The sequence below is a fragment of the Lithobates pipiens genome, unplaced genomic scaffold, assembly GCF_037356315.1.
Source record: "Lithobates pipiens isolate NorthernLeopardFrog02 unplaced genomic scaffold, aLitPip1_a1.2 Scaffold_23, whole genome shotgun sequence".
Lineage (NCBI taxonomy): Eukaryota > Metazoa > Chordata > Amphibia > Anura > Ranidae > Lithobates > Lithobates pipiens.
In genome coordinates this window covers 187,065,042-187,090,118 of record NW_027507785.1, presented here as the reverse complement: position 1 = coordinate 187,090,118, position 25,077 = coordinate 187,065,042, and the positions used below count along the sequence as shown (strand labels likewise).

Genomic DNA, 25,077 nt, shown 5'->3' with positions numbered 1-25,077 from the left:
CTCCCTGAGAAACCTTGCTCTAAATAATGTTTTTGATGTTTTTCAGTGTTGAAATGTAGTGGAATGACAGTATAAAACAATCATAACAATAGCGCTATGTGTATGACTGTTTTTTATTTATTTTTTTAATTTTAGGTATTCTAAAGGGTACCCTCCTAATTCACCATATATAGGAAGCTCACCTACCTTTTGTCACTTATTACAAGAAAAAGTACCTTTTTGCTGTCTTCGATTAAATAAGGTATACTTTACATATATAACTGTGTTTGATAAATATTTTAAAAAAGTTGTCAACAATTATAATAATAAGTTACCTTACTCTTAATTCCATTCTTTCTTACCAATTATGTATTAGGGTTGTCAACATAACTATTATGAAGATGCAAAAGCCTATGGATTCAAGAATAAAGTCATCATTGTTGCAGCTGAAACTGCAGGAAATGGACTGTATAATTTCATTGTTCCACTCAGAGCGTATTACAGACCAAAGAAGGAGCTTAACCCCATCATACTGCTTCTGGATAATCCGTAAGTGTCATTACAAAGGAATTTTAATTTATTTGTAATGTTAAATACTTTTTATTTTATACAATAGAGGACATTTTAATCATCACTGTGTCACATAATTAAAGTTAAGCCTCAGTTTCCTGCTGGCAAAAAACAAATGTATATACTGTAAAATAAAAGAATATAGTGCAGCATAAAAAAGCATCACATAAATCTATCAATTGTGCATAAATATAAATAAAACACATATAAATTGTCAATTGTAGATATGATGTGTGAAATACAAATCAATAATAAAAATGCACAAACGCGAATAAAAACATAAAGTGCTATAATTGTTGCACAAAGTCCTCCAAATTTTTCATTACATGTCAAAAAGCAATCCTTTTTTCAGTATCATATATTTCTCCACTCACTTCAATCTGAAAATTTTCCAAATAAATTCACTCTTGTGCGATTCCACCCTTAACGTGGTATTAACCTTTTCAATGCCAGGTCCTGTACTCTACTTTTAAACTTAGCTGCCCATACCATTTTTACAATGTTTTTAAAGATTTTTTATTTTTCCCTTACAGCTTTCAGAGTTTGTAAAATATGCCTAAAACCATATATTTTCTGAAAGCACATGACCAGTAGAATACAAATAAGGCACTACTAATTTCTAGGACACAAACATATTTGCGCAAATGATTTTCTAACCAATATTTTTGCGAAAAATACACTAAAATCATTATTCGCAGATAAAAACACAGCACAGTTTACAAAATTCCACTAAATATAAAGACTAACCTGTATTAAAGCGGGAGTCCGCCGGGAGTTCCGCCGTTTTTTTTTTTAAAGCCAGCAGCTACAAATACTGCAGCTGCTGACTTTTAAAATAGTGACACATACCCGCCCAGCGCGCCCGCGATGTCAGCACCCGAAGCTGATCTCTCGATCGTCTCTCGGGTGCTGCCGCCGCCATCTTGGGTATGGGAATCAGGAAGTGGAGCCTTTCGGCTTCATTTCCCGGTTCCCTACTGCGTATGCGTGAGTCGCGCTGCGCAATAAGGATGGTCCCCGCTGTCTCTGGGATCCGTGTGTTTCCCAGCAGGCAGCGGGGGACTTTCGGAAAGGGGCGTAGATTCTGCGGAAAGGGGCGTACCTTCTGCAGAATCTACGCCGGAAGTGGGTGCAGATGCCTGTACTGTACAGGTACCTGCACCCCCCTCCTCCCTGAAAGGTGCCAATTGTGGCACCGGAGGAGGGAGGATTCCAATGAGCGGAAGGTCCACTTTAGGGTGGACCTCCGCTTTAAGTTATTAAAAAAAAAATGTACATTTTAAATTGTGCCTTTTTGCGAAATGGTGAAAATTGAACATATGCAAAAATGTAAATATCCAAATTTCTCTAAAAAGAGGTTTATATTTTTCACTTACAGTTTTAAGAGTTTATTAAAGACCCCCCAAACCTTATATTTTCTGAAAGCACATGGCCTGCAGAGTAAATTGTGCCTTTTTGAGAAATCGTGAAAATTGGGCGTATGCAAAACATTTTCTAAAAATCTGGAGGTTTTCCTTTTTTACTTAGAGCTTTCAGAGTTTGTAATCCCCCCCAGCCATATATTTTCTGAAAGAACATGGCCAGTAGAAAAAAAAAAGGTGCTACTGATGTTTAAGGCACCGCGATATTTGTGAAAATGTTTGTCAAACAATATTTTTGATAAAAATACACTAAAATCATTATTAGTGGATTTATACATGTCACGGTTCCTGCTAAATTCCTACTAAATATAAAAGTTTAACCTGTATTGAGTTAATAAATAAAAAATATTTGTACATTTTAAGTTGCACCTTTTTTGTGAAATGGTGAAAACGGAAGGTACGCAAAATTGTAAAAAGAAAAAAAACAATTTACTCAAAAAATTCGGAGGTTACCATTTTTCACTTACAGCTTTCAGAATTTGGAAAGACCCCCCCAAACCATACATTTTCTAAAAGCACATGAACTGTAGAATAAAAAAAGTGCTGCTGAATTTTTGGGCCCTGCAATAATTGTGCAAATGTTCATCAAATCGTTATTTTCAATGAAAATACACTAAAATCATTGTTAGTGCACATAAACACAATATAAACTCCCGCTAAATTGCTAATAAAGCATAATTCACATATGGCATACTAAAGGTTACGCCCATGAAGGGCCATGTTTACCTGCATGGGTGTTCCCTGCATCCCCGTACAGGCAGTCCCATTTATATCAATTGGGATGAAACAGCTGCACAGGCATAGCTGTTGCTCCCAATCTGACATCTGTGTGGGTGTGGGTGCATGACCCCGAACGCAGACAGTGTGAGCTCAGGGACATGAACCAGGACTTACATGGATGTCAAATTGGGAGCAACAGCTCTGTTTTCTCGGTTGCTACATCCCAAAAGACATGAATAGGACTGCCTGCACAGGGATGCACAGAACACATCCCTGTACAGGTTAAAATCCCTGCATCCCTGTACAGGTTAAAATGGCATTGCAGGGATATATGCTGTGTGTGTCCTGTGTGAACAAGGCCTTAGGCCCCTATCGCATGAGCAGACCGATTGGATCCATCTGCCTGTCAGATTGGACCACCCATTGTTCTTTATAGAGAGTCTATTGTGCATCAGCGGAGCAGACAGACCTGTTATCTGCCTATCTGAAGATAGTCCCTTTTTCTGCAACACATAACATTAACGAATAAGGAGTCTGTATAGAGACTCCTTATCCATTCATAAACTGACACATAGTTTACTATGCTCAGTTATCAGTGGACACAGGAGCGATCAGCAATGATTGCTGCCTGTGCCCACTGTAGTACAGGGAGGGGGTGGTAAACACATGTTTACCAAGCACCCCAACCTCACCTGCACCTGCACCACTCTCCCCACTATGTGCTCTCCAGCCTGCTTGCCAGTGCTTAGTATGGTCAGCAGCTGTAGGTAGCGGGAGGGGAAAGATTGTTTAGAGCAGAGGATCAGAGCAGAGGATCGGAGAGGTGAGGGCCATTGCAAGGGGGAGATCAGAGTAGTGGGGGGGGACATAGTGTGATCCCCACTGCAGCACCTGAAGCTAGTGGGAGTGGCAGAGGAGGGAAGCTGGCTTCTGAGGGTAGCTGCAGGGGATTGGGGGTTTGCAGGGGGTCAGATCAGGTGTAAGGGAGGAAATAAGCAATGATGGGGAAAGAGGGGGATAAAGGAGATGCAAAAGAAGAGCGGGGGAGCCATTTTAGAGGAAGGGGAGCAGTGGGAGGTGGAGAGGCTGGAGACAGGGAAGTAGCAGCATGAGGAGGGGGGTGGTCACATTTGAGCTTAATAAATGTAATCAGCGGATTGTAATCTACTGATCAGAGTTATAGAATTGTTGGTTGTATACCCACACATCAAAAAAAGAACCTGCAATGCAAAGGCATAATGAGCTAGTATGCACCCCATACTAGCTCATTATGAAATACTACAGGTAACCCTTATTATAGGCTTAAAGGCTTATGTGTAGGTTAAAATGACAAATTAGGGTATACAACCACTTTAAGCAGAGTCTACTGAACAATTCTGCTATAAGTTTATGGTCACTGAAGTATTTAGGGTTTGTCTTTTTATGGTTATAAATGAAATGATGATTGATAGTGTGTGAAAACTATCATATACCATTACACAAATATTCGTGAGCTACAACAGGAGGCACAGCAGACAGCAGCAATGTTAGTCCAGAAGGGGGAGAGTAGTGATAAATGTATTAGTAGATTTAGATACACTAATAAATTGAAGCCAAACTCCAGCACACACTTTATAATCAGTTAGAGCAAACTGTTGTTTTTTTTTGTTTGTTTTTTACAGTTTTTCAATAGTTTTATTACAAAAACAATATACAGATTGAGAAAACACTGTATACAATGCAAAATCAGTCCATGTGATGATTAGAGATGATGACAACCAGCAGAGAGAGTCCCACTGTCCTTTTAATTGTGCTCTCTACATGTTTCACGGTTGCACACTTCCTCAGGAGAATGTGAAGGTCAAGGGTTGATTTAGCATTGATAATAATCTTCAAACATGTACTCACTAAAAACAATCTCAAACACAAGAATGGAGTTTGAGGCTGGAAAGAAATTAACTTGACTTACCTATCAACCCAGACAGTGTTGATGCAGGAGTTCCTCCTGCTGAGCCATTGTCTACTCCCTGCGGGGGGGGGGGCAGCTTTCCCCACAGGGAGAAGACAGTGATTATAGCAATTAGCAATTTGGTAAAACCAGCATGCTGGATTTTAAGTGTCGAGTAGCGATACTCGACACTTAAAATCCAGCATGCTGGTTTTACCAAAAGTGATGGATCAATCAACTTGGTACAGTCAGCCTGCCCATATATGGTTTGAATCTTGGCCGGTTCAGCAGGAACAAGAAAATGGGGATGGTTGCTGCTGGCCTGCAGCACCCTGTTGGTTGCCATCTCTTTGCGAAAGGTCCTAGTGACAAATCTATTTTCCTGTACCCCAGTTTGCAAATCCAAAAAGGATAGTGATTTTTCATGATAGGAATATTCCTATTGTTGGATTCGAGTTCATCCAGGAAAGTAGATAGTTTTTCTCTGGTGCCCCCCAAATCATCAAGATGTCATTAATGTACCGCAGCCACAGTAGACTGTGGCTGAGGTACAGAGAAGACCAGTAAACCACTTCCTTTTCCCATAGTGCTAAATGTAAACAGGCATAGGATGGGGCCCAAGGGGCACCCATCGATGTGCCCCTAAGTTGTTGGTAGCTGGTTCCTAGAAATTGGGTACGATAATGTTTTAACATAAATTCCAGGGTTTAAACTATAAACTCATCATTGGCAGAATTAGATATAACACAACCTGTGCGCTAAAGGCAACATAGTATTTTGGTCTAAATTGTTCACCATTTTGTAATGGGATTTGTGTGCAAGTTTGTATCTAGGATTAATGGGAACACTCTCCTCATTGAAAAGTCCCCTTCTGGTTGCAAGTTAATTCCTGTTTGTGGTAGAAATGATGGAATGAAATATTATCACGTAGGGAAGACGCACAACGGAACACGTTTTCTGGAGTATCCCGGACATATTTGTAAAGGATATGGTTCTCTGATAACAGATGCCAGTGTCTGGCTAAAATCATGCATATATCCTGATATTGGATAGAATATTTGGTGATCTGCCGTTCCCTTGGGCAGGTCTCAAATAATAGAGAAGTGCGGGAACATCGCAAAGCTATATTGTAGGCTTTCTTTAACCACTACAATACAGGGCACTTTCGCCCCCTTCCTTCCCAGCCCAATTTTCAGCTTTCATCGCTCTTGCACTTTCAATGACAATTGCGCCGTCATGCTACAGTGTACCCAAATGAAATTTTTATCATTTTGTTCGCACAAATAGAACTTTATTTTGGTGGTATTTATTCACGACTCCGTTTTTTATTTTTTGCGATATAAGTGCACATTTGGAAAAAAAACAATATTTTCTTTTTTCTATTTTAAAAGAAATCCCATAAAATGAAATTTTGTCATAAATTTAAGCCAAAATGTATTCTGCTACATGTTTTTGGTAAAAAAAAATTCCGTTAAGTGTATAATAATTGGTTTGTGTGATCACGGACATATGTACGCAAATGATCATGTACAGATGTGTGCAGGTGATCACGTACATATGTGTACAGATAATCATTGGAACATGTGATTTTAGTGGGACATATGTGGGGGGCATGTGTTTTTTTATTTGGGGACATGTCTTTTTATTATTTGGGGACATGTGTGTTTTGGGGATATGTGTGGTGACATGTGTATTGTGGTGACATGTGTGTTTACACTGTGTGGTGATGTGTGTATTACACTAGACTGGTGATCAGTTAGTAAAAAGCTGTAAAAACAGCTCATACTCACTGGTCACCAGCCGGCTGCAGCGATCTGCTTTCCTCTCCTCAGCGATGACTTCTGTGTGAGGAGAGGAGGAGCTGATTGCCTAGCAACCGGCTGTTTGTTTACATCACATGACGGCCGTGATTCGACATGGCCGTCATGTGATCAGGAGGGCCAATCACAGAGCCCTCCTGCCGATCCGAGATGCGCCGTGTCCGGGTGACACGAGCACATCGGGATCGCGCCGCTGCACAGGCACGCACACGCGCGCGCGATCCCCTCCTTCTGAAGGACGTTCCTGAATGTCCTATCAGAAGTAGAGAGCTCCCACCCGGCCGTATATGTACATTGGCCGGGTGGGAAGTGGTTGAAGACGATTTGCTATAACCCATAATTAGTAACCTTTGCATAAGTAGGGCCACTTGAGTAACAAAATCTTAATGCTGGGTGCAATTGCGTCTAATACAAATGTTTTGAGCTTAAAGGTATGTTCCTTATTAATGCTGCTGGGTGTGAGCCACTAGCATTCAATACTGTATTTCCAGGCATTGGTTTACAATACAGGGTGGTTGCCACAAAACTGTCTTTCAATTTCTTAATCTAAAAATGATATGTTTGTATCGCTATAATTCATGGTAAACTTTAGGTTGTACGGATTGTCACCTAGATTCTTCACAAAGGTCTGTAATTCTTACAAAGAACCCGTCCAAATTATCAACAGGTTGTCTATGTAGTGAAACCAGCATAATACATGTCCTCAAAAAGTTTCCTCTCTCTCTCCTCCAGATACAGGCAAAACACAAAAACGTTGTGGGTGAAAATAAAATACAGTGAGCTTAAAGGGGTTGTAAACCCTCAAGTTTTTTCACCTTCATGCATTCTATGCATGAAGGTGAAAAACCTACTGTAGTGCAGTAGCCCCCCAGAGCCCCCCTTTTACTTACCTGGACCCAATCGATCCAGTGATGGGACATCTCAGGTCCTCATTGTATAGATTGATAGCAGCAGGAGCCATTGTTGTCAATCAAATACAGTGACATGGAAGCCTGGGGAGGAGCCAAGTCCTGCTGTCTGTGTCAATGGATGCTGCAACAGGACTTGGGAGCACACAAGTACGCCCATGAAAAGGGTCTCTCTGTGGGGGAACTCGAGAAGAGGAGGCAAGTAAAACAGGTTTATTATTTAAAAAAAAAAAACTTTTACAACCCTTTCAACGTGTTATTAAACCCAGGACCCTGAATTCACTATATCTGGTCTCCCACAGTACACAGAACATGGAAATATAAATTGTTAAATATCTTTTCTCATCAGCAGTATATAGAAGTCTTGTGACTTCTACGAGTGTCTGGTTAAAGCTTGTAAAATTGTCCAATGAGAATGCAGGACCCCTGACCCTCTGTCTGGACAGTGCTGATTGACACTGTTTTAATCACATGCACTCTCCTAAGAAAAAGAAACAAAAAACTCTCTAGAAATACACACTAAACTGAGCATGTGCAGCTTGTCCCCTGGCTCTGTAAATATCAGATTTCTTTTTGGAGACAGTGGAAGAAGGAGGTGATCAGAGAAACCAGGATCAAGCAGCCTTTTTTACACAGTGGAGAGGATTAACCTTTTAGGTTCCACAGTGAGTACAACAAGCATGCTTTACTGCATGTACAGACTGATTTTGCTGTTGTGGGTTTAGTAACACTTTAATATGAACAATTGCTTGGCCATCGTGATTAATTTTGTTCCATGAGGAAGGTCCTGACCATTGCAGCGCCCTTGCTCAAGCAAAGGGCCTTGACATTAATTGTTATAAGCAGGACACCAGGAAAGACACAGGCTCCCCTCAATTTGTTTGAGTACATCCAAGGTATCACAAACAAATGATTGTAATTAGGCATAGGAAAAAATCTATATAGCGACTAGCATTTTTAGTTTATAAATCTGTGCCCAATACAATTGACTCATGGGCGATGAAATTTTTGTGTACCTTGGGGAGTGTGTGGAATGTGGGAACACATGGAAATCGTACGTTTAAAAAAAATATGTATCCTGATCAATTGCTGCATCCATTACTGCTTCAGCAAGTAGGTCTTTAAATTTTGTTGTAAATCCCTGGACCCTGTGGGGGGGGGGGGGGGGGGGATCAGTTGGTACCACTATCTGTTGGCCAGTACATCCTCGCACATTTTTTTGTTTCGAGTTCCAGTCATTATCACTATGTTGCCCCCTTTATTGGAGGTCTTGATAATGATATCTGATTAATTTGTAAGGGTAATTAAGTTCTGTCTTTGTGCTGGAGTTAGATTCTGATTCACTGACCAATTAAGGATAGGAAGGATTTGCCCACTTAATGACCAGGCCATTTTTTTGCGATACGGCACTGCGTCGCTTTAACAGACAATTGCACGGTCGTGCGATGCTGTACCCAAACAAAATTGATGTCCTTTTTTTCCCACAAATAGAGCTTTCTTTTAGGGGTATTTGAACATATAAAAGTGATTTTTTTTCTTTTGCGCTATAAACAAACACTGACAATTTTGAAAACAAATATATATTTTTTACTTTTTGCTATAATAAATATCCCCCAAAAAATGAAAAATAACTAATTTCTTCATCAGTTTAGGCCAATACATATTTATATCTACATATTTTTGGTAAAAAAATCGAAATAAGCGTATATTGATTGGTTTGCGCAAAAGTTTTAGCGTCTACAAAATAGTGGATAGATTTATGGCATTTTTTTTTTTTTTTTACTAGTAATGGCGGTGATCAGCGACTGTGACATTGCAGAAGACAGATGAGACACTTTTGACACTTTTTTAAGGACCATTGACATTTATACAGCGATCAGAGCTAAAAACAGCCACTGATTACTGTATAAATGTAACTGGTAGGGAAGGGGTTAACACTACAGGGGGATCAAGGGGTTAAGTGTTTCCTAGGGAGGCGTGTTTATAACTGTGGGGGGGGGGGGTGTAGTGACTAGAGGAGGAGACAGATTGCTGTGCCTAATCACTAGGAACAGGCGATCTGTCTATTCTCCCTGACAGACAGGCGACCTGTCTGTTTACATTGACAGATCCCCATTCTTTCTCTCTCAGGAGCAATCTCGCGTGGCTGGTGAACATCGTGGCTGCCGCCCAGGCATATCGGCTCCAGCGTCGCGCCATAGGGGTGCATCCCCTAGTGGTCTTAAAGCACCCTACGTACTATGATGCCGATTTGCCCAGGAGAGCCAACCTGCCACAGTAGAACTGTGGCAGCAGGTCTTTAAGTGGTTAAAAGAAGTCACTCTGCATACATGTGGATGTGGACCGTTCAAACCCTTATCTCTTTTAAGATGTTTCAGGTGACACTCAACACAGTTGCTTACATCATTGTGAGTTGTAATATTTGTGCATGGCCCATGCTAGGGTGATAGTGCTGTGAGGAGGATAGGGGTACCTTCACGTAAAAACTCATGTCCTCCAATCTTAGGAACCAATGTCAGGACCAATAAAAAGGTCATATTACTGCAATTCTCCACTGCCCCCATGTTGCGGCATTAAGCAATGGATCAGGGACTCTGGGGTTGTTTTACTAAAGCTGGGGAGTACAAAATCTGGTGCAGTTCTGCATAGAAACCACTTGGCTTCCCAGCTGTTTTCTCTCAAAGCATAATTGAACAATCTGAAGTTAAAAGCTGCTGTGCTACCATGACTGTGTTGCACCAGATTTTGCACTCTCCAGTTTTAGCAAATCAACCTCACTGAAACAGATGTAAAGCCAGCAAGGTGACTTTAAAAATAGCCTGGGTATATGTAAGGGATTACAACCACTTTAAAAATGGAAATGGTTCTTGTCAGTCCAGTTGTGGTGCTAAGGTCTCATGCACACTGAACGTTATAAAAACTCCAGTAGCGTTAGCTGTAGAAAGCTGTAGCTGTAGAATGAGTTTTACAGCGTTTTTTAGCTATTTTTAGCAAAACTATACTTCCAAAAAAAGCTCATGGCTCAAAAACGCTTATAAACGCAGAATAGCGGAATCATTTTTTTTAGCTGTTTTCAGAATTTTTACAGCTGAAACCCTCCACTTCAAACCCACTAGTTCTGGTAGGGGTTTCCAGACAGAAAACGCACCTGCCAAAAAACACTGATAAAATCCTATGTGTGCACGACACATAGGATAAGATGCTGATAATAGCAGCTGTAAAAATGTACAAGTAAACTTTGAAATATCCAGTGTGCATTAGGCCTAAAAGTGTAAGCCCTTGTACTCACATTCTGATAATCAAATCCGTTGGATTTTGTCCGACGGATTTTGTCCGAAACTGTTGCATACACACGGTCGGACAAAGTTGTCAGAAAATCCGATTGTACATAACGTGATGACATTATTTCGTTACGACGGGACTACGTTCAGGCTAGTAGCCAATAGCTTTGGTCTAGGAATTTGATCTGAGCATGCATGGCACTTTGTCCGTTGGAGTAGGCTACACATGATCGGAGTATGTCCGATCGGAGCATTTTGTCGTAAAATTTTATGGACAAGTTGGAAAACTTGGTCTGTCGGATACTCTGACGGAAACAGTCTGATGGAGACCACACACAGTCAGATTATCCGACAAAACAGTCCGATAGGACACATTCCATCGGAATCTCCGACCGTGTGTACTGTACAAGGGCTTATTGTACAAACTTGTCCACCTGCTGGATTGGCTAAGAGAATGGACTGATTGCATTATGAGGAGATACTACTACAGGTAAACTTTGAAACTAAGCTTATTTTGTTGGCAAACAATGTCAGTTGGACAGTGAATTGTGGCAGTAAATGTATTAGATAAGTCGGATTGGGGTAGAAAATTTCTTAGGCAGCAGTTATCCATTAATTGGAATAGCGTGTTCATAATTAATTATCTTACATGACTCTACATGGTTTTCATTATACCTACCAAGAGTAGCAGGACAGGTTCTGATGGCTTCGAACCTATGGCCACCTAGCTTCTACCCTTGGAATGTATGTAAAGTTGTTTAAAAGCCCTTCTCATTTGTTCCAGCACTCCTCTCTTTTGTTAGCACAAGCTATTTATATCCTAACCTGATTTGATTATGTAGCCATGTCTGTGATGAATGATTTGCCTCTGAGCAACTGCGGGTTCCTCTAATGTATGCAGAACGATAATAGATGATTCCTTTATATTCATTTTAGAGAGCAGTTTATAATAAACAGCCTTGCTGCTATTCACAAGACTTGTGACACATCAATAAACCTATAATACAATAACCATGTTCAATAAAGCTTCAGCAAGGTTACAGAGGATGTTTGTTTTCTGGCAACTTAACAGACGGATATAAAGTTGATCGGGCATTGTTTGCTTAGGGTGGGTAAAGGAGAACACCCAATAACAATTTACAATGGGGCCACTAATGTTTAAAAATAGACATAAGGGCATAATTTTAGATGTGTGAGTATCATATTGAGGGTGAAACTTCCTATTCAGTAAAATACATGTCCCATGCATCAGGGTACTATGACCCAAGCTTTATGCTGATTTCTAGGAAAAGCAGTTAGCATTTTATTTTATTTTTGTCTGCTACATAACACTTTGCCTGGTTGTAGACTGAAATGGAAGGATATTTTTCATAACACTAAATTGCTAGCTGGATTACATCTGTATTATTTAAAGAGGGATTCCACCAAAAAAAATAATATTAAAAGCCAGCAGCTATAAATACTACAGCTGCTGACTTTTAATAAATGGACACTCACCTGTCCTGGGTTCCAGCGATGCCGGCAGCCGAGGCCGATCGATCGCTCGGCCCTCGCCTGCTGCCGCCACCATTCTAGGTGAGGGAATCAGGAAGTGAAGCGAATCGGCTTCACTTCCTGGTTCCCTACTGCGCATGCGCGAGTCGCGCAGCGCAATAGGAATTCTCCGCGCTGTCTCTGAGACCCGTGTCTGTCCCAGCAGACAGCGCGGCAGGACATGAAATGGCGTAGACTCCCACGGGAGTCTATGCCCGGAAGTGGGTGTAAATACCTGTCTTTGACAGGTATTTCCACCCCCCTCCCCCCTGAAAGGTGCCAATTGTGACACCGGAGGGGGGGAGGGATCCGATCAGCGGAGGTTCCACTTTAGGATGGAACCCTGCTTTAATACATTTTTATTAAATTGAATGCTGTATAACTTTACAGACCCTTGGCTTGTTAAGGCCCCATTCAGGTCAGATTTTAACCACTTGAAGACCTCCTAACGTACATATACATTATGGCTTTCATATGGTATATCAGGATGATACCTACAGCTACAGGTATTGTTTTTTCCAGGAGGCGATTGGCTTTTTTCTTAAAAGCCATCCAAGCAGCTAATTAGGAGCTAGATTGTTTTTACAGGTGGCGGAATGGGTTGCCCTCCCCTGTGCCCCTCTGGGATCTTTGTCCTACCAGAGATCCCAAATTGAAGCCGGCAGCTCCACCCACTTACCATAGAGTCCATGGAGGACCGGAAGGTCTCTGATCAGATCTTTGGTATAGAAAACCAGAAGTGACAAGTACTGTTGTCACTTTCAATTTCCCCAGAAGTAAACAGCACCATTTTTAAATCTTGAAAGCATTTTATCACACCAATCTTGGTGTGATCAGATGCTTTTAGGGCAGATGAGACATCCGGGGTCTAATAGACCCCAGATCTCTCCATAAAGAGTACCTGCCACTGCCTATTGCTGTCACAAGTGGTGTTTACATTCCTTGTGATAGCAAAAAATAAATACAAAAATAAAATGTCCCTGTCCCCCCATGCTCGTGCACAAAGGCGAACGCACATGTTGGTCCTGCACGCATACATAAACGGTGATTTTACCACACATGTGTGGTATTGCCACAAATGTCAGAGCAAGAGCAATAATTCTAGCACCAGATCTCCTCTGTAACTCTAAACTGGTCATCTGTAAAGGCTTACGAAACGTTTGGTGGTTCTAAGTCATTTTTTAGCAAAAAATACAGATTTTTAAATGTAAACAAAAAGTGTCAGAAAAGGCTTTAAGTGGTTAATGTGCAATTTAGATGAACTTCAATGGGCTGCCCTATGCACATTTGTTACCCATAAGAAGCTCCTTCTACTTGTTGGGCAACAAGCTTAACATGATTTTTAAACATGCATTTTGTTGCAATTGCCACACAGTAATTGCAGCAGAATCACACTTCATTGGGGTGCTATTAGGAATAATGGCACCCTAACACGCATTTTACATTTTGCTGCAATTTTGGAATCATGGGCCGAAGCACAAATCACAAGGCAGAATGTTTTTTATCTTAATGCATTCTATGATTTGGGGAACTGCCCCCCCCCCCGAACTCAACGTACTATTTGGCCGCTTAATTGTCCTACAAATTTAGGTATCATACTCTAGCATGCTCAGGAGCACCAATCCGGGTTGTACACCCCTTTCAGACTCTACTTAGTTACACTCGGAACCTACATAAAATTGGAGGGCGTAAAGGTTTATCACCATTGGTTCATCACCACTGTAAGATCTGCGTACTGGCAATGTACAGACTGAGAACTCCCCCCCCCATTCCCACCTTATTTAATCTCTCTGTATTTGCTGGATGTTCTCCTGGGTGCAGACCCCAAAAAACTGGCATCCATCTGTTAAACCAACCTTCTCTAACCTACAGCATCAGATTTGGCCTTCAAGCGGAAAACCAGATGGGTGGCGGGCATGGGGTAGCTGGAGGATGATGAGTGGACAGACGTTCTAACATCCTGTAAGATGGTTTGCCCAAATGTATCCGATAGGCTTACACAACTATACATATTGCATAGATCATACTTGACCCCAGCACGCTTAGCCAGATACAAACTTTAACAGGACCCCTCTTGCCCTAAGTGTGGCAAACAAAATAGCTCCTTTTATCATCTAATCTGCTCTTGCCAAATCATTCAGGGTTACTGGTAGGGATGAGCCGAACACCCCCCGGTTCGGTTCGCACCAGAATTTGCGAACGACCCCCGCGTTCGGTACGAACGTTAGAACCCCATTGAAGTCTATGGGACTCGAACGTTCGAATTGGAAAGTGCTAATTTTAACGGCTAATATGCAAGATAGTGTCCTAAAAAGGGTTTGGCGACCTGCCTCCTGCCTCAGGGGACATGGGTCACTGCAAAAAAAAGTTTTAAAAACTACCGTTTTGGTGGGAGCACTGATTTTAATGACGATTAAAGTGAAAAAAAAAGTGAAATATTCCTTTAAATATGGTGCCTGGTGGGTGTCTGTAGTATGCCTGTGAAGTGCCACGTGTTTCCCGTGTTTAGAACAGTCCCTGCACAAAATGACATTAAGCGGAAATAACACCATTTAAAACTGCTTGCGGTTTTAATGTTATATCTGGTTCCTGCAATATGGTTGAAAATCATTCAGAAAAATGGCATGGGTAGCCCTCCCTGCCCATTACCAGCCTATTTGGGTCTTGTACGCATATTAAGGGGAACCCTGTACCCATATTAAAAAAAGGAAATGCGTGTGGCCCCCAGGCCCTATATACTCAGAACAGAAGTATACAGGCGGTGCAAACAAGACAGGGACTGTGTAGGTTTGTTGTGTTAAGTTGAATCTGTTTGTAATTTTCAACTGGTACATTTTTAAAGTGTAGCTCCAGTCAAAAAAAATATTTTTAAGCTTTTTGGAAAACATAGGGAAGGGTTATCACCCCTGTATAATTTGTTTTGTCGTCCATCTTTTTTCATCTCACTTGCTGTTGTCTCCTTCCGTTTGCAAGTAGGAGATGTTTGTAAATTGGATGTTTGAAAGTAGGGGCCTGCCCTATATGCTCTGCAGAAATGGCGGAACAAGGTGTTGGTTTTGCAACAACATTGTAAGCCCTCAAAGTGACTCTTGGTGGGCGCTGGAGCGCCCTGCTGTGAACGATTATATCAAGAATTGTAATTACATGCCATTGTTGAACAGTGGTAGAAAAATTGACCTTTGGTGGTTGTGGTGCTGGTGCCACAACACTATAAGTCCTCACAGTTACTCTGGGTGGGCACAGGAAGGGGCCCTCCTGTGAAATATTATATCAAGAATTGTAATTACATGTCCCTGTTAAACAGGGGCAGAAAAATTGGGCCTTAGGCACTGGTGCCATCACACTGCAACCTCTGCCATACACTCTAGTTTTATTGCAGGAATTAGCCCTGCTGCAAAGCATTGCATCAAAAATTGTACTTAAACGCCCCTGTTAAACAGGGGCAGAAAAATTGGGCCTTAGGCACTGGTGCCATCACACTGCAACCTCTGCCATACACTCTAGTTTTATTGCAGGAATTAGCCCTGCTGCAAAGCATTGCATCAAAAATTGTACTTAAACGCCCCTGTTAAACAGGGGCAGAAAAATTGGGCCTTAGGCACTGGTGCCATCACACTGCAACCTCTGCCATATACTCTAGTTTTATTGCAGGAATTAGCCCTGCTGCAAAGCATTGCATCAAAAATTGTACTTAAACGCCCCTGTTAAACAGGGGCAGAAAAATTGGGCCTTAGGCACTGGTGCCATCACACTGCAACCTCTGCCATATACTCTAGTTTTATTGCAGGAATTAGCCCTGCTGCAAAGCATTGCATCGAAAATTGTACTTAAACGCCCCTGTTAAACAGGGGCAGAAAAATTGGGCCTTAGGCACTGGTGCCATCCCACTGCAACCTCTGCCATATACTCTAGTTTTATTGCAGGAATTAGCCCTGCTGCAAAGCATTGCATCAAAAATTGTACTTAAACGCCCCTGTTAAACAGGGGCAGAAAAATTGGGCCTTAGGCACTGGTGCCATCACACTGCAACCTCTGCCATACACTCTAGTTTTATTGCAGGAATTAGCCCTGCTGCAAAGCATTGCATCAAAAATTGTACTTAAACGCCCCTGTTAAACAGGGGCAGAAAAATTGGGCCTTAGGCACTGGTGCCATCACACTGCAACCTCTGCCATATACTCTAGTTTTATTGCAGGAATTAGCCCTGCTGCAAAGCATTGCATCGAAAATTGTACTTAAACGCCCCTGTTAAACAGGGGCAGAAAAATTGGGCTGCTGGCATCACCCAGAACCAAAAATGTTCTTCCAACATATCAGCGGAGGAGGAAGAGGATAGACAATCAACATAACAGGACAGTCACTCAGCATCAGCATAGGCAGTCTTGAAGGGATGTGGTATTTCAAAAAAAATTATTCGGTTACATCAGCTTCAGGTGCTTGGTAGCTGTGGGTGATCCAAGACTGATTCATCTTGATGAAGGTCAGTCGATCAACTGATTCGGTGGACAGGCGCACCCTGTGATCGGTAACGAAGCCACCAGCAGCACTGAAGGTGCGTTCCAAAAGAACGCTGGATGCAGGACAGGCCAGTAGCTCAATTGCATACTGTGCAAGCTCTGGCCAGTGATCCATCCTCAAGACCCAGTAAGCCAGAGGATTTTCAGTGGGAAAGGTGTCCAAGTCTGACCTTGCCCCTAGGTATTCCTGCACCATGTAAATTAGACGCTGGCGATGGGTGCTGGAACCAATCATACCTTGGGGCTGCGGACTAAAAAATTGTCTGAAAGCATCAGTCAGACGGCCACCTTCTCCACCGCTCCTTCTGACTGATGCCTCAGCAACACGTTGTCCAGGACCAGGAGTTTGTGACCTCCCAGTCTCTGGGAACGCGTTGCACAGAGCTTTCTGCAAGGCCTCCCGGAGATGTCTCATCCTCTGCTCCCTCTGCGATGGCAAGATAAGGTCGGCAACCTTACCCTTGTACCGTGGATCAAGGAGAGTGGCCAGCCAGTAATGGTCCCTCTCCTTGATCCGAAGAATACGAGGATCCTTCCACAGGCTTTGCAGGATCAGGGAGGCCATGCAGCGTAGGTTAGCTGAGGCATTCGGTCCGGAGTCCTCTGGGTCACTAAGGACAACATGATCCGCAGCTACCTCCTCCCAGCCACGTACAAGTCCACGTGTTTCTTGGGACTGTAAATCATCCCTATAAGACTGCTGCTGCTGATGCTGAGTGCCAGCCTCCACCTCCATGCTGACACAATCATCCTCCTCCTCCTCTTCCTCCTCCTCACCCTCTTCCTGTGTGATGGGTGGCACAGCAGGAACACTGTCTGGATAAAGGGGGCCTTGAGAGGCAAGGAAGTCCTCCTCTTCCTGCCTCTGTTCTGCCTCAAGTGCCCTGTCCATTATTCCACGCAGCGTATGCTCCAAGAGGTGGACAAGAGGTATAGTGTCACTGATGCATGCACTGTCACTGCTCACCATCCTTGTGGCCTCCTCAAACGGTGACAGGACAGTGCATGCATCCCTGATCATGCCCCACTGGCGTGGTGAGAAAAAACCAAGCTCCCCTGACCCTGTCCTGGTGCCGTAGTCGCACAGGTACTCATTGATGGCCCTCTGCTGCGTGTGCAGCCGCTGCAGCATGGCCAATGTTGAGTTCCATCTGGTGGGCATGTCACATATAAGGCGGTTCTTGGGCAGGTTCAACTCCTTTTGGAGCTCAGCCAGCCGAGCACAGGCATTAAATGATCGGCGGAAATGCACACAGACTCTCCTGGCCTGTTTCAGGACATCCTGTAAGCCGGGGTACCTGCCCAAGAACCGCTGCACCACCAGGTTAAGGACGTGAGCTACACAGGGCACATGGGTCAGTTGTCCCTGTCGGAGGGCGGAGAGGAGGTTGGTGCCATTGTCGCAAACCACCATTCCTGGCTTAAGCTGGCGTGGCGTCAACCACCTCTCGGCCTGCCCCTGCAGAGCTGACAAAACATCCGCCCCAGTGTGGCTCCTGTCCCCCAAACAAACCAGCGCAAGCACGGCATGGCATCGTTTTGCCTGCGTACTTGCGTAGCCCCTGCAACGCCTACGGAGCACCGCTGGTTCTGAGGACAGAGCACTGGAAGAGGCCATGGAGGAAGAAGAAGAGGAGGGGGTGGAGGAGAGAGGTGTGTCACAACCAATAGTAGCATTTTGGAGGCGTGGTGGCGGAACAACCTCCAACACTACTGCACCTTGTCCTGCATCCTTCCCAGCAGCCAGGAGAGTGACCCAATGGGCCGTGAAAGACAGGTAACGTCCCTGTCCATGCCTGCTGGACCATGAGTCAGCGGTAATATGCACCTTACCACTGACCGCCCTGTCCAGCGAGGCAAGGACATTGCCTTCCACATGCCGGTAGAGAGCCGGAATCGCCTTCCGTGAGAAAAAGTGGCGTTTGGGGACCTGCCACTGAGGAACCGCACATTGTACAAACTCACGGAAGGGGGCCGAGTCTACCAACTGAAAAGGCAGCAGTTGAAGTGCTAGCAATTTAGCCAAGCTAGCATTCAACCGCTGGGCATGTGGATGGCTGGGAGTAAATTTCTTCCGCCGGTCCAGCAGCTGGGGCAGGGACATTTGTCTGCTATAATCGGACGTGGATGTACCACTAGCAGAGTTCCCGGAAGCACTTGGCTGTGACACACCTAATTCTACACCTTCATTCCTCTCAGAGCAGGTTTCAGAGAGGACTGAAGGTCTAGTGGGGTTGGAGATGCCAGCTGATGAGGAGCAAGGAGAGGTCCGCTTTGTTCTTTGGTGTGGGTCTTTGAGGTATGCTTGCCAACGAGCTGCATGGCAGGTCAACATATGTCTGGTCAAGCATGTGGTGCCCAAGCGGCTGATGTTTTGGCCACGTGAGATACGCTTGAGACATATGTTGCAAATAGCAGCGGTGCGATCTGATGCACTCGTCTCAAAAAAGGCCCACACCAAAGAACTTTTAGAATAACGCGCAGAGGAAGCGCTCTGCGCAGAGGAAGCGCTCTGCGCAGGCGGAGCTCTGCGGTGTGATTCAGTCGGTGTGCTGCCCCTAAGCTGGCCCCCTGAGGGCATCCTGCCTCGTTGGACATGTGCCTCCTCCTCCTCCTCCTCCCTCCTTCCAGGCACCCACGTGGAGTCAGTGCCCTCATCATCCCCTCCCTCTTCATCGCTGTAGCAAACCTGGCAGTATGCTGCAGCTTGTGGAACATGACTGCCAGATTGCTGTCCTTCTTGAGCATCCCCTCTCTCTGTGCTCACGCTACTGCCTTCCTCTAGCTGAGTGTCATCATCAGAGCCCACCAAACACTGGGCATCCTCCTGGAGCATGTACCCAACACTGTGCTCAAAGAGTTCAGGAGACTCCTCAGGAGGACGTGGTGGGTCTAGGGAAGGAGTCACTGATGATGACATTGAGAGGAGGGACGACGATGTGTTGGCAGCTGCTTTTCTACTACCCTGAGACTGGGTGAGAGAGGATGAGGAGGATGAAGAGGGCTTGGTCATCCACTCTACCAAGTCGTTGGCATGTTGCGGTTCAACATGTCCAGCTGCAGAAAAGAAGGACAAGCATGTCCCATGGCCACGTGCTGATGACAATGCACCGCGTCCACGACCAGCACTGTTGTCTCTAGACACAGAGCCTGCTTGCCCTCTTTTATCGGCTCGCGCCTGTCTGCCTCTCCTTGCTGGCCTTCCAGACATGGTAATGGCCTGAAGGGAGTTGGGTAAAACAGTAGTTGGGTAGTTTATATTGTGCTGGAGGCACACAACACCCACTAACTCCTGCAGATGCCTTTTTTATAGAACAGCAGAGTTAAAGGGGTATATACAGATGTATACTGTGCTGTGCTGGAGGCACACACAACTTCCAATAACTCCCGCAGATGCCAATCGGGCCCAAATAGAGAACAGCTATGTAGGTGGATAATAGCGGTATGTACTGGGTACAGAGCAGGCACACAGCACGCACTATCTCCTGAGTGACACTACTGACTGCAAGCTCTATTGTTAAAGATGGACCACTAGCTATATAGGTGAGGTGAATATCACGGTGTATACTGCGGTCAGGGCACGCAGACAATAACCAGAAAACAGCAGAGTTAAAGGGGTATATACAGATGTATACTGTGCTGTGCTGGAGGCACACACACAACTTCCAATAACTCCAGCAAATGACAATCGGGCTCAAATAGAGAACAGCTATGTAGGTGTATATAGTGGTATGTACTGGGTACAGAGCACGCAGACAGCACGCACTAACACTACTGACTGCAAGCTCTATTATTAAAGCTAGATCACTAGCTATATAGGTGAGGTGAATATAGTGGTGTATACTGCGGTCAGGGCACAGACAGTAACCACTACACAAGAGCAAAATAGTAAATCAGCCAAAAACGATTGGTGTGTAACTGTGTTGAAGGTACACAGAACACCCACTGCTTCAGATGCTAACAAACACTACACGAGGCCGCCTGAAAGGCAGCTTTATATAGTGTGGGGCGTGCACTACACAGCCTGAGCTATGATTGGCCACAGGCAGGATGCCTGTGGCCAACCATTGCTCTCCTCGCTACTGGCGCAGCGATTGGCCAAGCATGCGGGGTCACAGTGCATGCTTGGCCAATCGTGAGACAGCAATGCATTGCGCCATCGCAATGCATTGTGGGCCACACGAATTTTGCCGCGAACGGCCCAAACGTTCGGAATTCGGCGAACGCACGAACGACCGATGTTCGAGTCGAACATGCGTTCGACTCGAACACGAAGCTCATCCCTAGTTACTGGGAAAAGTGAATAGATTCTGACATGGCTCCCCATTAACCCTATGCCCTAAGTAATGCTTGCTGGGGTTATGTACTTCCTGACCAAGAACAAAATAGACACCACCATATCATCATGCAGGAAACACTATATGCAGGTAGACAAATAGTAGCAGAAAGTGGCTTCGGGCCAACATGCCAACTCTTTGGGAATGGATGACAGCTGTCAATCAATCCCTACCTTATAAAAAATTCTTATACATACAAAGCTACAGTCCAGCAAAATATAGCAAAATCTGGGATCGCTGGTTGGAATTGGTGTCTTTCACAGAGCAAGAATCAATAGTTGACTGAGTATTATTAGTACATGTAAGTGTTCTCAGGCAAATGTATACATGCCCTTAAGGTAGATGACAATAAACTAATGTTCTTGAATGCATTTTATTTACCTGGACTTACAAACAAAAAATGTGTCATGTGTGACCACTTATAAAACATTACTGTTTGCTGATGTATGCTCACCCCAAATTATCTTTGTAATACTTTTCTTTATTTATCATGGAGCTTAGCGAATGCTCCTAATTTTTGTATACCTCACTCTTACCAATAAAATTTTGTTGGATTAAAAAAAAAAGCACCAGTAAACATAGACATGTCTTGGAAGATGACAATGAACTATGTCATGATGTTAGGAGACCTCTCCTACATATCTATGTGATTTTCTTAAAGTGGAGTTGCCCCCCAAAAAATAAAACCACTTAAAAATCTTAAAAAAAATCAAAAAAAAATAATTGGCAAAAAAAAAATTTTTTACTCACCTCTAAATACCGGTTGCTAGGGGGTCCCTCGTAGTCTGCCTTCTTCATTGCCCGGGCTGGTGACATCACTTCCCCTCGCGCCGCACATTCACCTGGGACCTGTCACGTGTCCCAGGTGACTGTACGGCGTATCACGGCGCCCTGCGCCGCTCGCGCATGCGCAGTGGGTGCCCGGCTGTGAAGCCACAGCCGGGTGCCCACAGTATGCATGACGGCGCCGCGAGCGGAGCGGGGAGCGAGGGGGGGGCTTCGTTCCCCCGCATCGCTGGAACCCGGGACAGGTAAGTGTCCGATTATTAAAAGCCAGCAGCTGCAGTATTTGTAGCTGCTGACTTTTAATTTTTTTTTTTTAGGGGGTACCCCACTTTAATAAGGTGGGCCACAGAGAGAAATACTAAAAATCAAAATGCTAAATTACTGATAGAAAGGGGTGCTACAGATGTTACAACAGTAACATCTGCAATGCAGTGATTTGTAGATCTTTTTTTTTTTTCATAACGTCATGTATAGTTCAAGATGCTTGACGCTCTGGCCAACCTGCAGGCTACAGCTAACCAGGTAAGGGTAAACACAAAATATGAGGATCTGGGAAAGCACAGAATACTGGACCCACAGGAATGGCAGGAGTGCAATGCAACATTTGGGTAACAGCCTTACAGGCACTCAGAAGTACTAGTAAAAGACACTTATCTGTGGTACTCGGCTCAACGGGAGACAGGAGTACACAAACCAGAGCACATGGGTAACAGTAGATTCAAGAGAATGCAGGTACATAGGATACAGTTGGGGGACATGAGGAGTCTAGGGCAGGGACGATACCATTGATGGGGGGGGAACTCAGCATGGCTGCACATAAAGTGATGGTCAGGGCCCTGAAAGAGTTGAGGCACAGAGTCTAAGGCACCTCCTTACCGTACTAAAGGCAGATAAGAGGTAAGAGTCCCTTACAGCTCTGAGATAATGGGATCACAGATTAATAGGTAGCTAGAAGAAGTGCTTGTAAACACACAGCCACTAAGCACACATATTACTGCACAGATAAGAACGGGAATCACTAGGAGCAGACAGAAATCTGTGGGGACATTACTGATCTTGGGGTTACTTGAAATCTTCTCAGAAGGTCAGGGACAATAGGAACCTCCGAATCTTGGTGAATCCTCCAGAAAGTCAGGGACATTTGAAAATTGTGGAGGACCAAGCACTAGAAATGCCAGCTCTTGCTGGGGAATGCCGGAGGTAATGAGCTCAGCTTAATTAGAAAGGGAGGTGGCCTGGCTGAGTTGGAACAGGGCATGCAGCTTGTTGAACCATCAGCAGTGAACTACCATTCTAGAATAGAAATCTTGTGGGATAATAGGTAATGATAGGACCTTGCAGGTTCAAGCTATATAACTATATGTACCAGCATGCCTGCGGACCTGTGGAAATAAAAGTAACAGATCAGCAACAAAACTGATCTGTGAAAGAAACATATATTTCATTAATGTGTGTTCTAATCATAACAATTTTACATATATTAAATGGCCCTGCTCCTACGTATATATCGACAAAACCTTATATCTCTTTGCCCTTGTACACACGGTCGGAGATTCCGACGGAATGTTTCCTATCGGACCATTTTGTCAGATATTCCGACTGTGTGTGGTCTGCATCGGACTGTTTCCGTCGGAGTATCCGATGGACCAACTTTTCCAACTTGCCAGTAAAATTTTCCGACAAAATGCTCCGATCCGACATACTCCGATCATGTGTAGCCTACTCCGACGGACAAGGTGCCACGCATGCTCACAATCCAATTCGGACACGAAAGCGCTCGCTCAGGTAAAACTACTGCTCGTAATCTATATAGCACATTCGTCACGCTGCAATGTTAAAAATTCTTTCATGAAGCACATTCTCTTGTTCTTTACAATGCTGCAAGAATGAACTTCTTTTGATGCTCATAGTCACACACACTTCTCCCGAACGTATTTCTTCAGTCTTTTTTACTAATTTCAGCAATACAATATTTTAAATCGTCACATCTACACATTTATTTATTTATTTTTTTTTGGGGGGGGGGAATTGTGTGGTTGGTTTTTTTCATCAACATCTCCTTTTTTGACAGTTTGCTCATCTTTGCATTTTTTGGGGTGTGTTTTGTGTGTCAACTTATCACAACAACATTATTATCTTTTTTGTATTTTCTTTTTCTTTTTTAATCTACAGGAGTTTGTTTAGTGTTGGTGCCCCTTGTTATTCATTTCACTTTGTATTTTTGAAATGTACCTGCCTGCTCACAAATAAACTGTCCTTTTGGAAGTAAAACACATACGCAAGTATTTCTTCAAACCAAAAAAACCTTTATTTAGGTGTCAGTAACAAATAAAGAGGGAGGCAGCGATGGAGAAACTGGGGAGATTAGCGAAGCCTTTGGCCCCCAGGACACACATCAACTATTTAAACGCAAAAATTTGTGGCCTGAGGAGTACATATCTGAGGGAGAGAAGTCTGGTCCTGAAGTCCAAGAAACCTTGAACAGCAGAAGATGGCATCTATGTTCCCAGGCTGTGGTACTACAAGAGGTTGCATCTTCTGTCAGACCAGACTGAACCCAGGTAATCACACTCTGGTCTTCCTTCCACGCTTCCTTCCAGGCTGTGGCTGTGGTGCTGGAGGTGTGGCAGAAGGAGGAGGAGGAGGAGGGGCATGGGCCAAATCACACAAGTGTGTTGCTTGTGTGATTTGGCCCAACAGACCCTTGTTGAGGGTGTGTATAATTATCTCCTCACACAAGAAATTTAGCCCCTCCTCCATTTTCTCCAGTTTGCACGCAGCCAAGGCGGCAAAGGCCTCTTGATAGGTGGGGGTGGCTTGGAGGGCCGCTGAAGCCTCCCCGATCAGCCTCAGAGCCGACTCCTCCACATTCCCCCCTTTCTCGCCCTTTTGCGTGGAAGGCGGAGGGGAGGGACCTGGCATTCTGTCAGGCTCCTCCGCCCGCCCACTGACTGACTGCCACTTACCCCGCCTCCTCCTGGCTGCCACTTTCCACAGTCACCTCCTGGCTGCTGCATTCCACACCCTCCTCCTGGCTGATGTCTTCCTGTGTATGAAAAAGGGACATAGTTTTAGTTTTTGGTTCATCAAACACACACACAATTTTCACATCAAGACTGTTGCAAACTGTTAACCAATAGAAAAGACTATCATTCTGAGCCCAGCATTTTTCATTCTTGTCCCAAAGGTTTTGGCCACTACTGTCTATTGATATGTGAAACACTTTCAAAAATCAGCAATTAGTGAGCAAAAATCAAGTTAACATCATTCATTTTTAC

At 44.0% G+C, this 25,077-nt stretch overlaps 1 protein-coding gene across 2 annotated transcripts in view; it reads left to right on the top strand.

The window, feature by feature from the left end:
* Window positions 1–25,077, top strand: part of KCNT2 (potassium sodium-activated channel subfamily T member 2) — a 1,477,061-nt gene that overhangs the window by 759,228 nt on the left and 692,756 nt on the right. For both annotated transcript variants that reach the window (XM_077452683.1, XM_077452682.1), the window contains exons 18-19: window positions 136–241; window positions 356–528. In XM_077452683.1, the coding sequence (XP_077308809.1) occupies window positions 136–241; window positions 356–528 (279 nt within the window). The remainder of the gene's footprint in view (window positions 1–135; window positions 242–355; window positions 529–25,077) is intronic.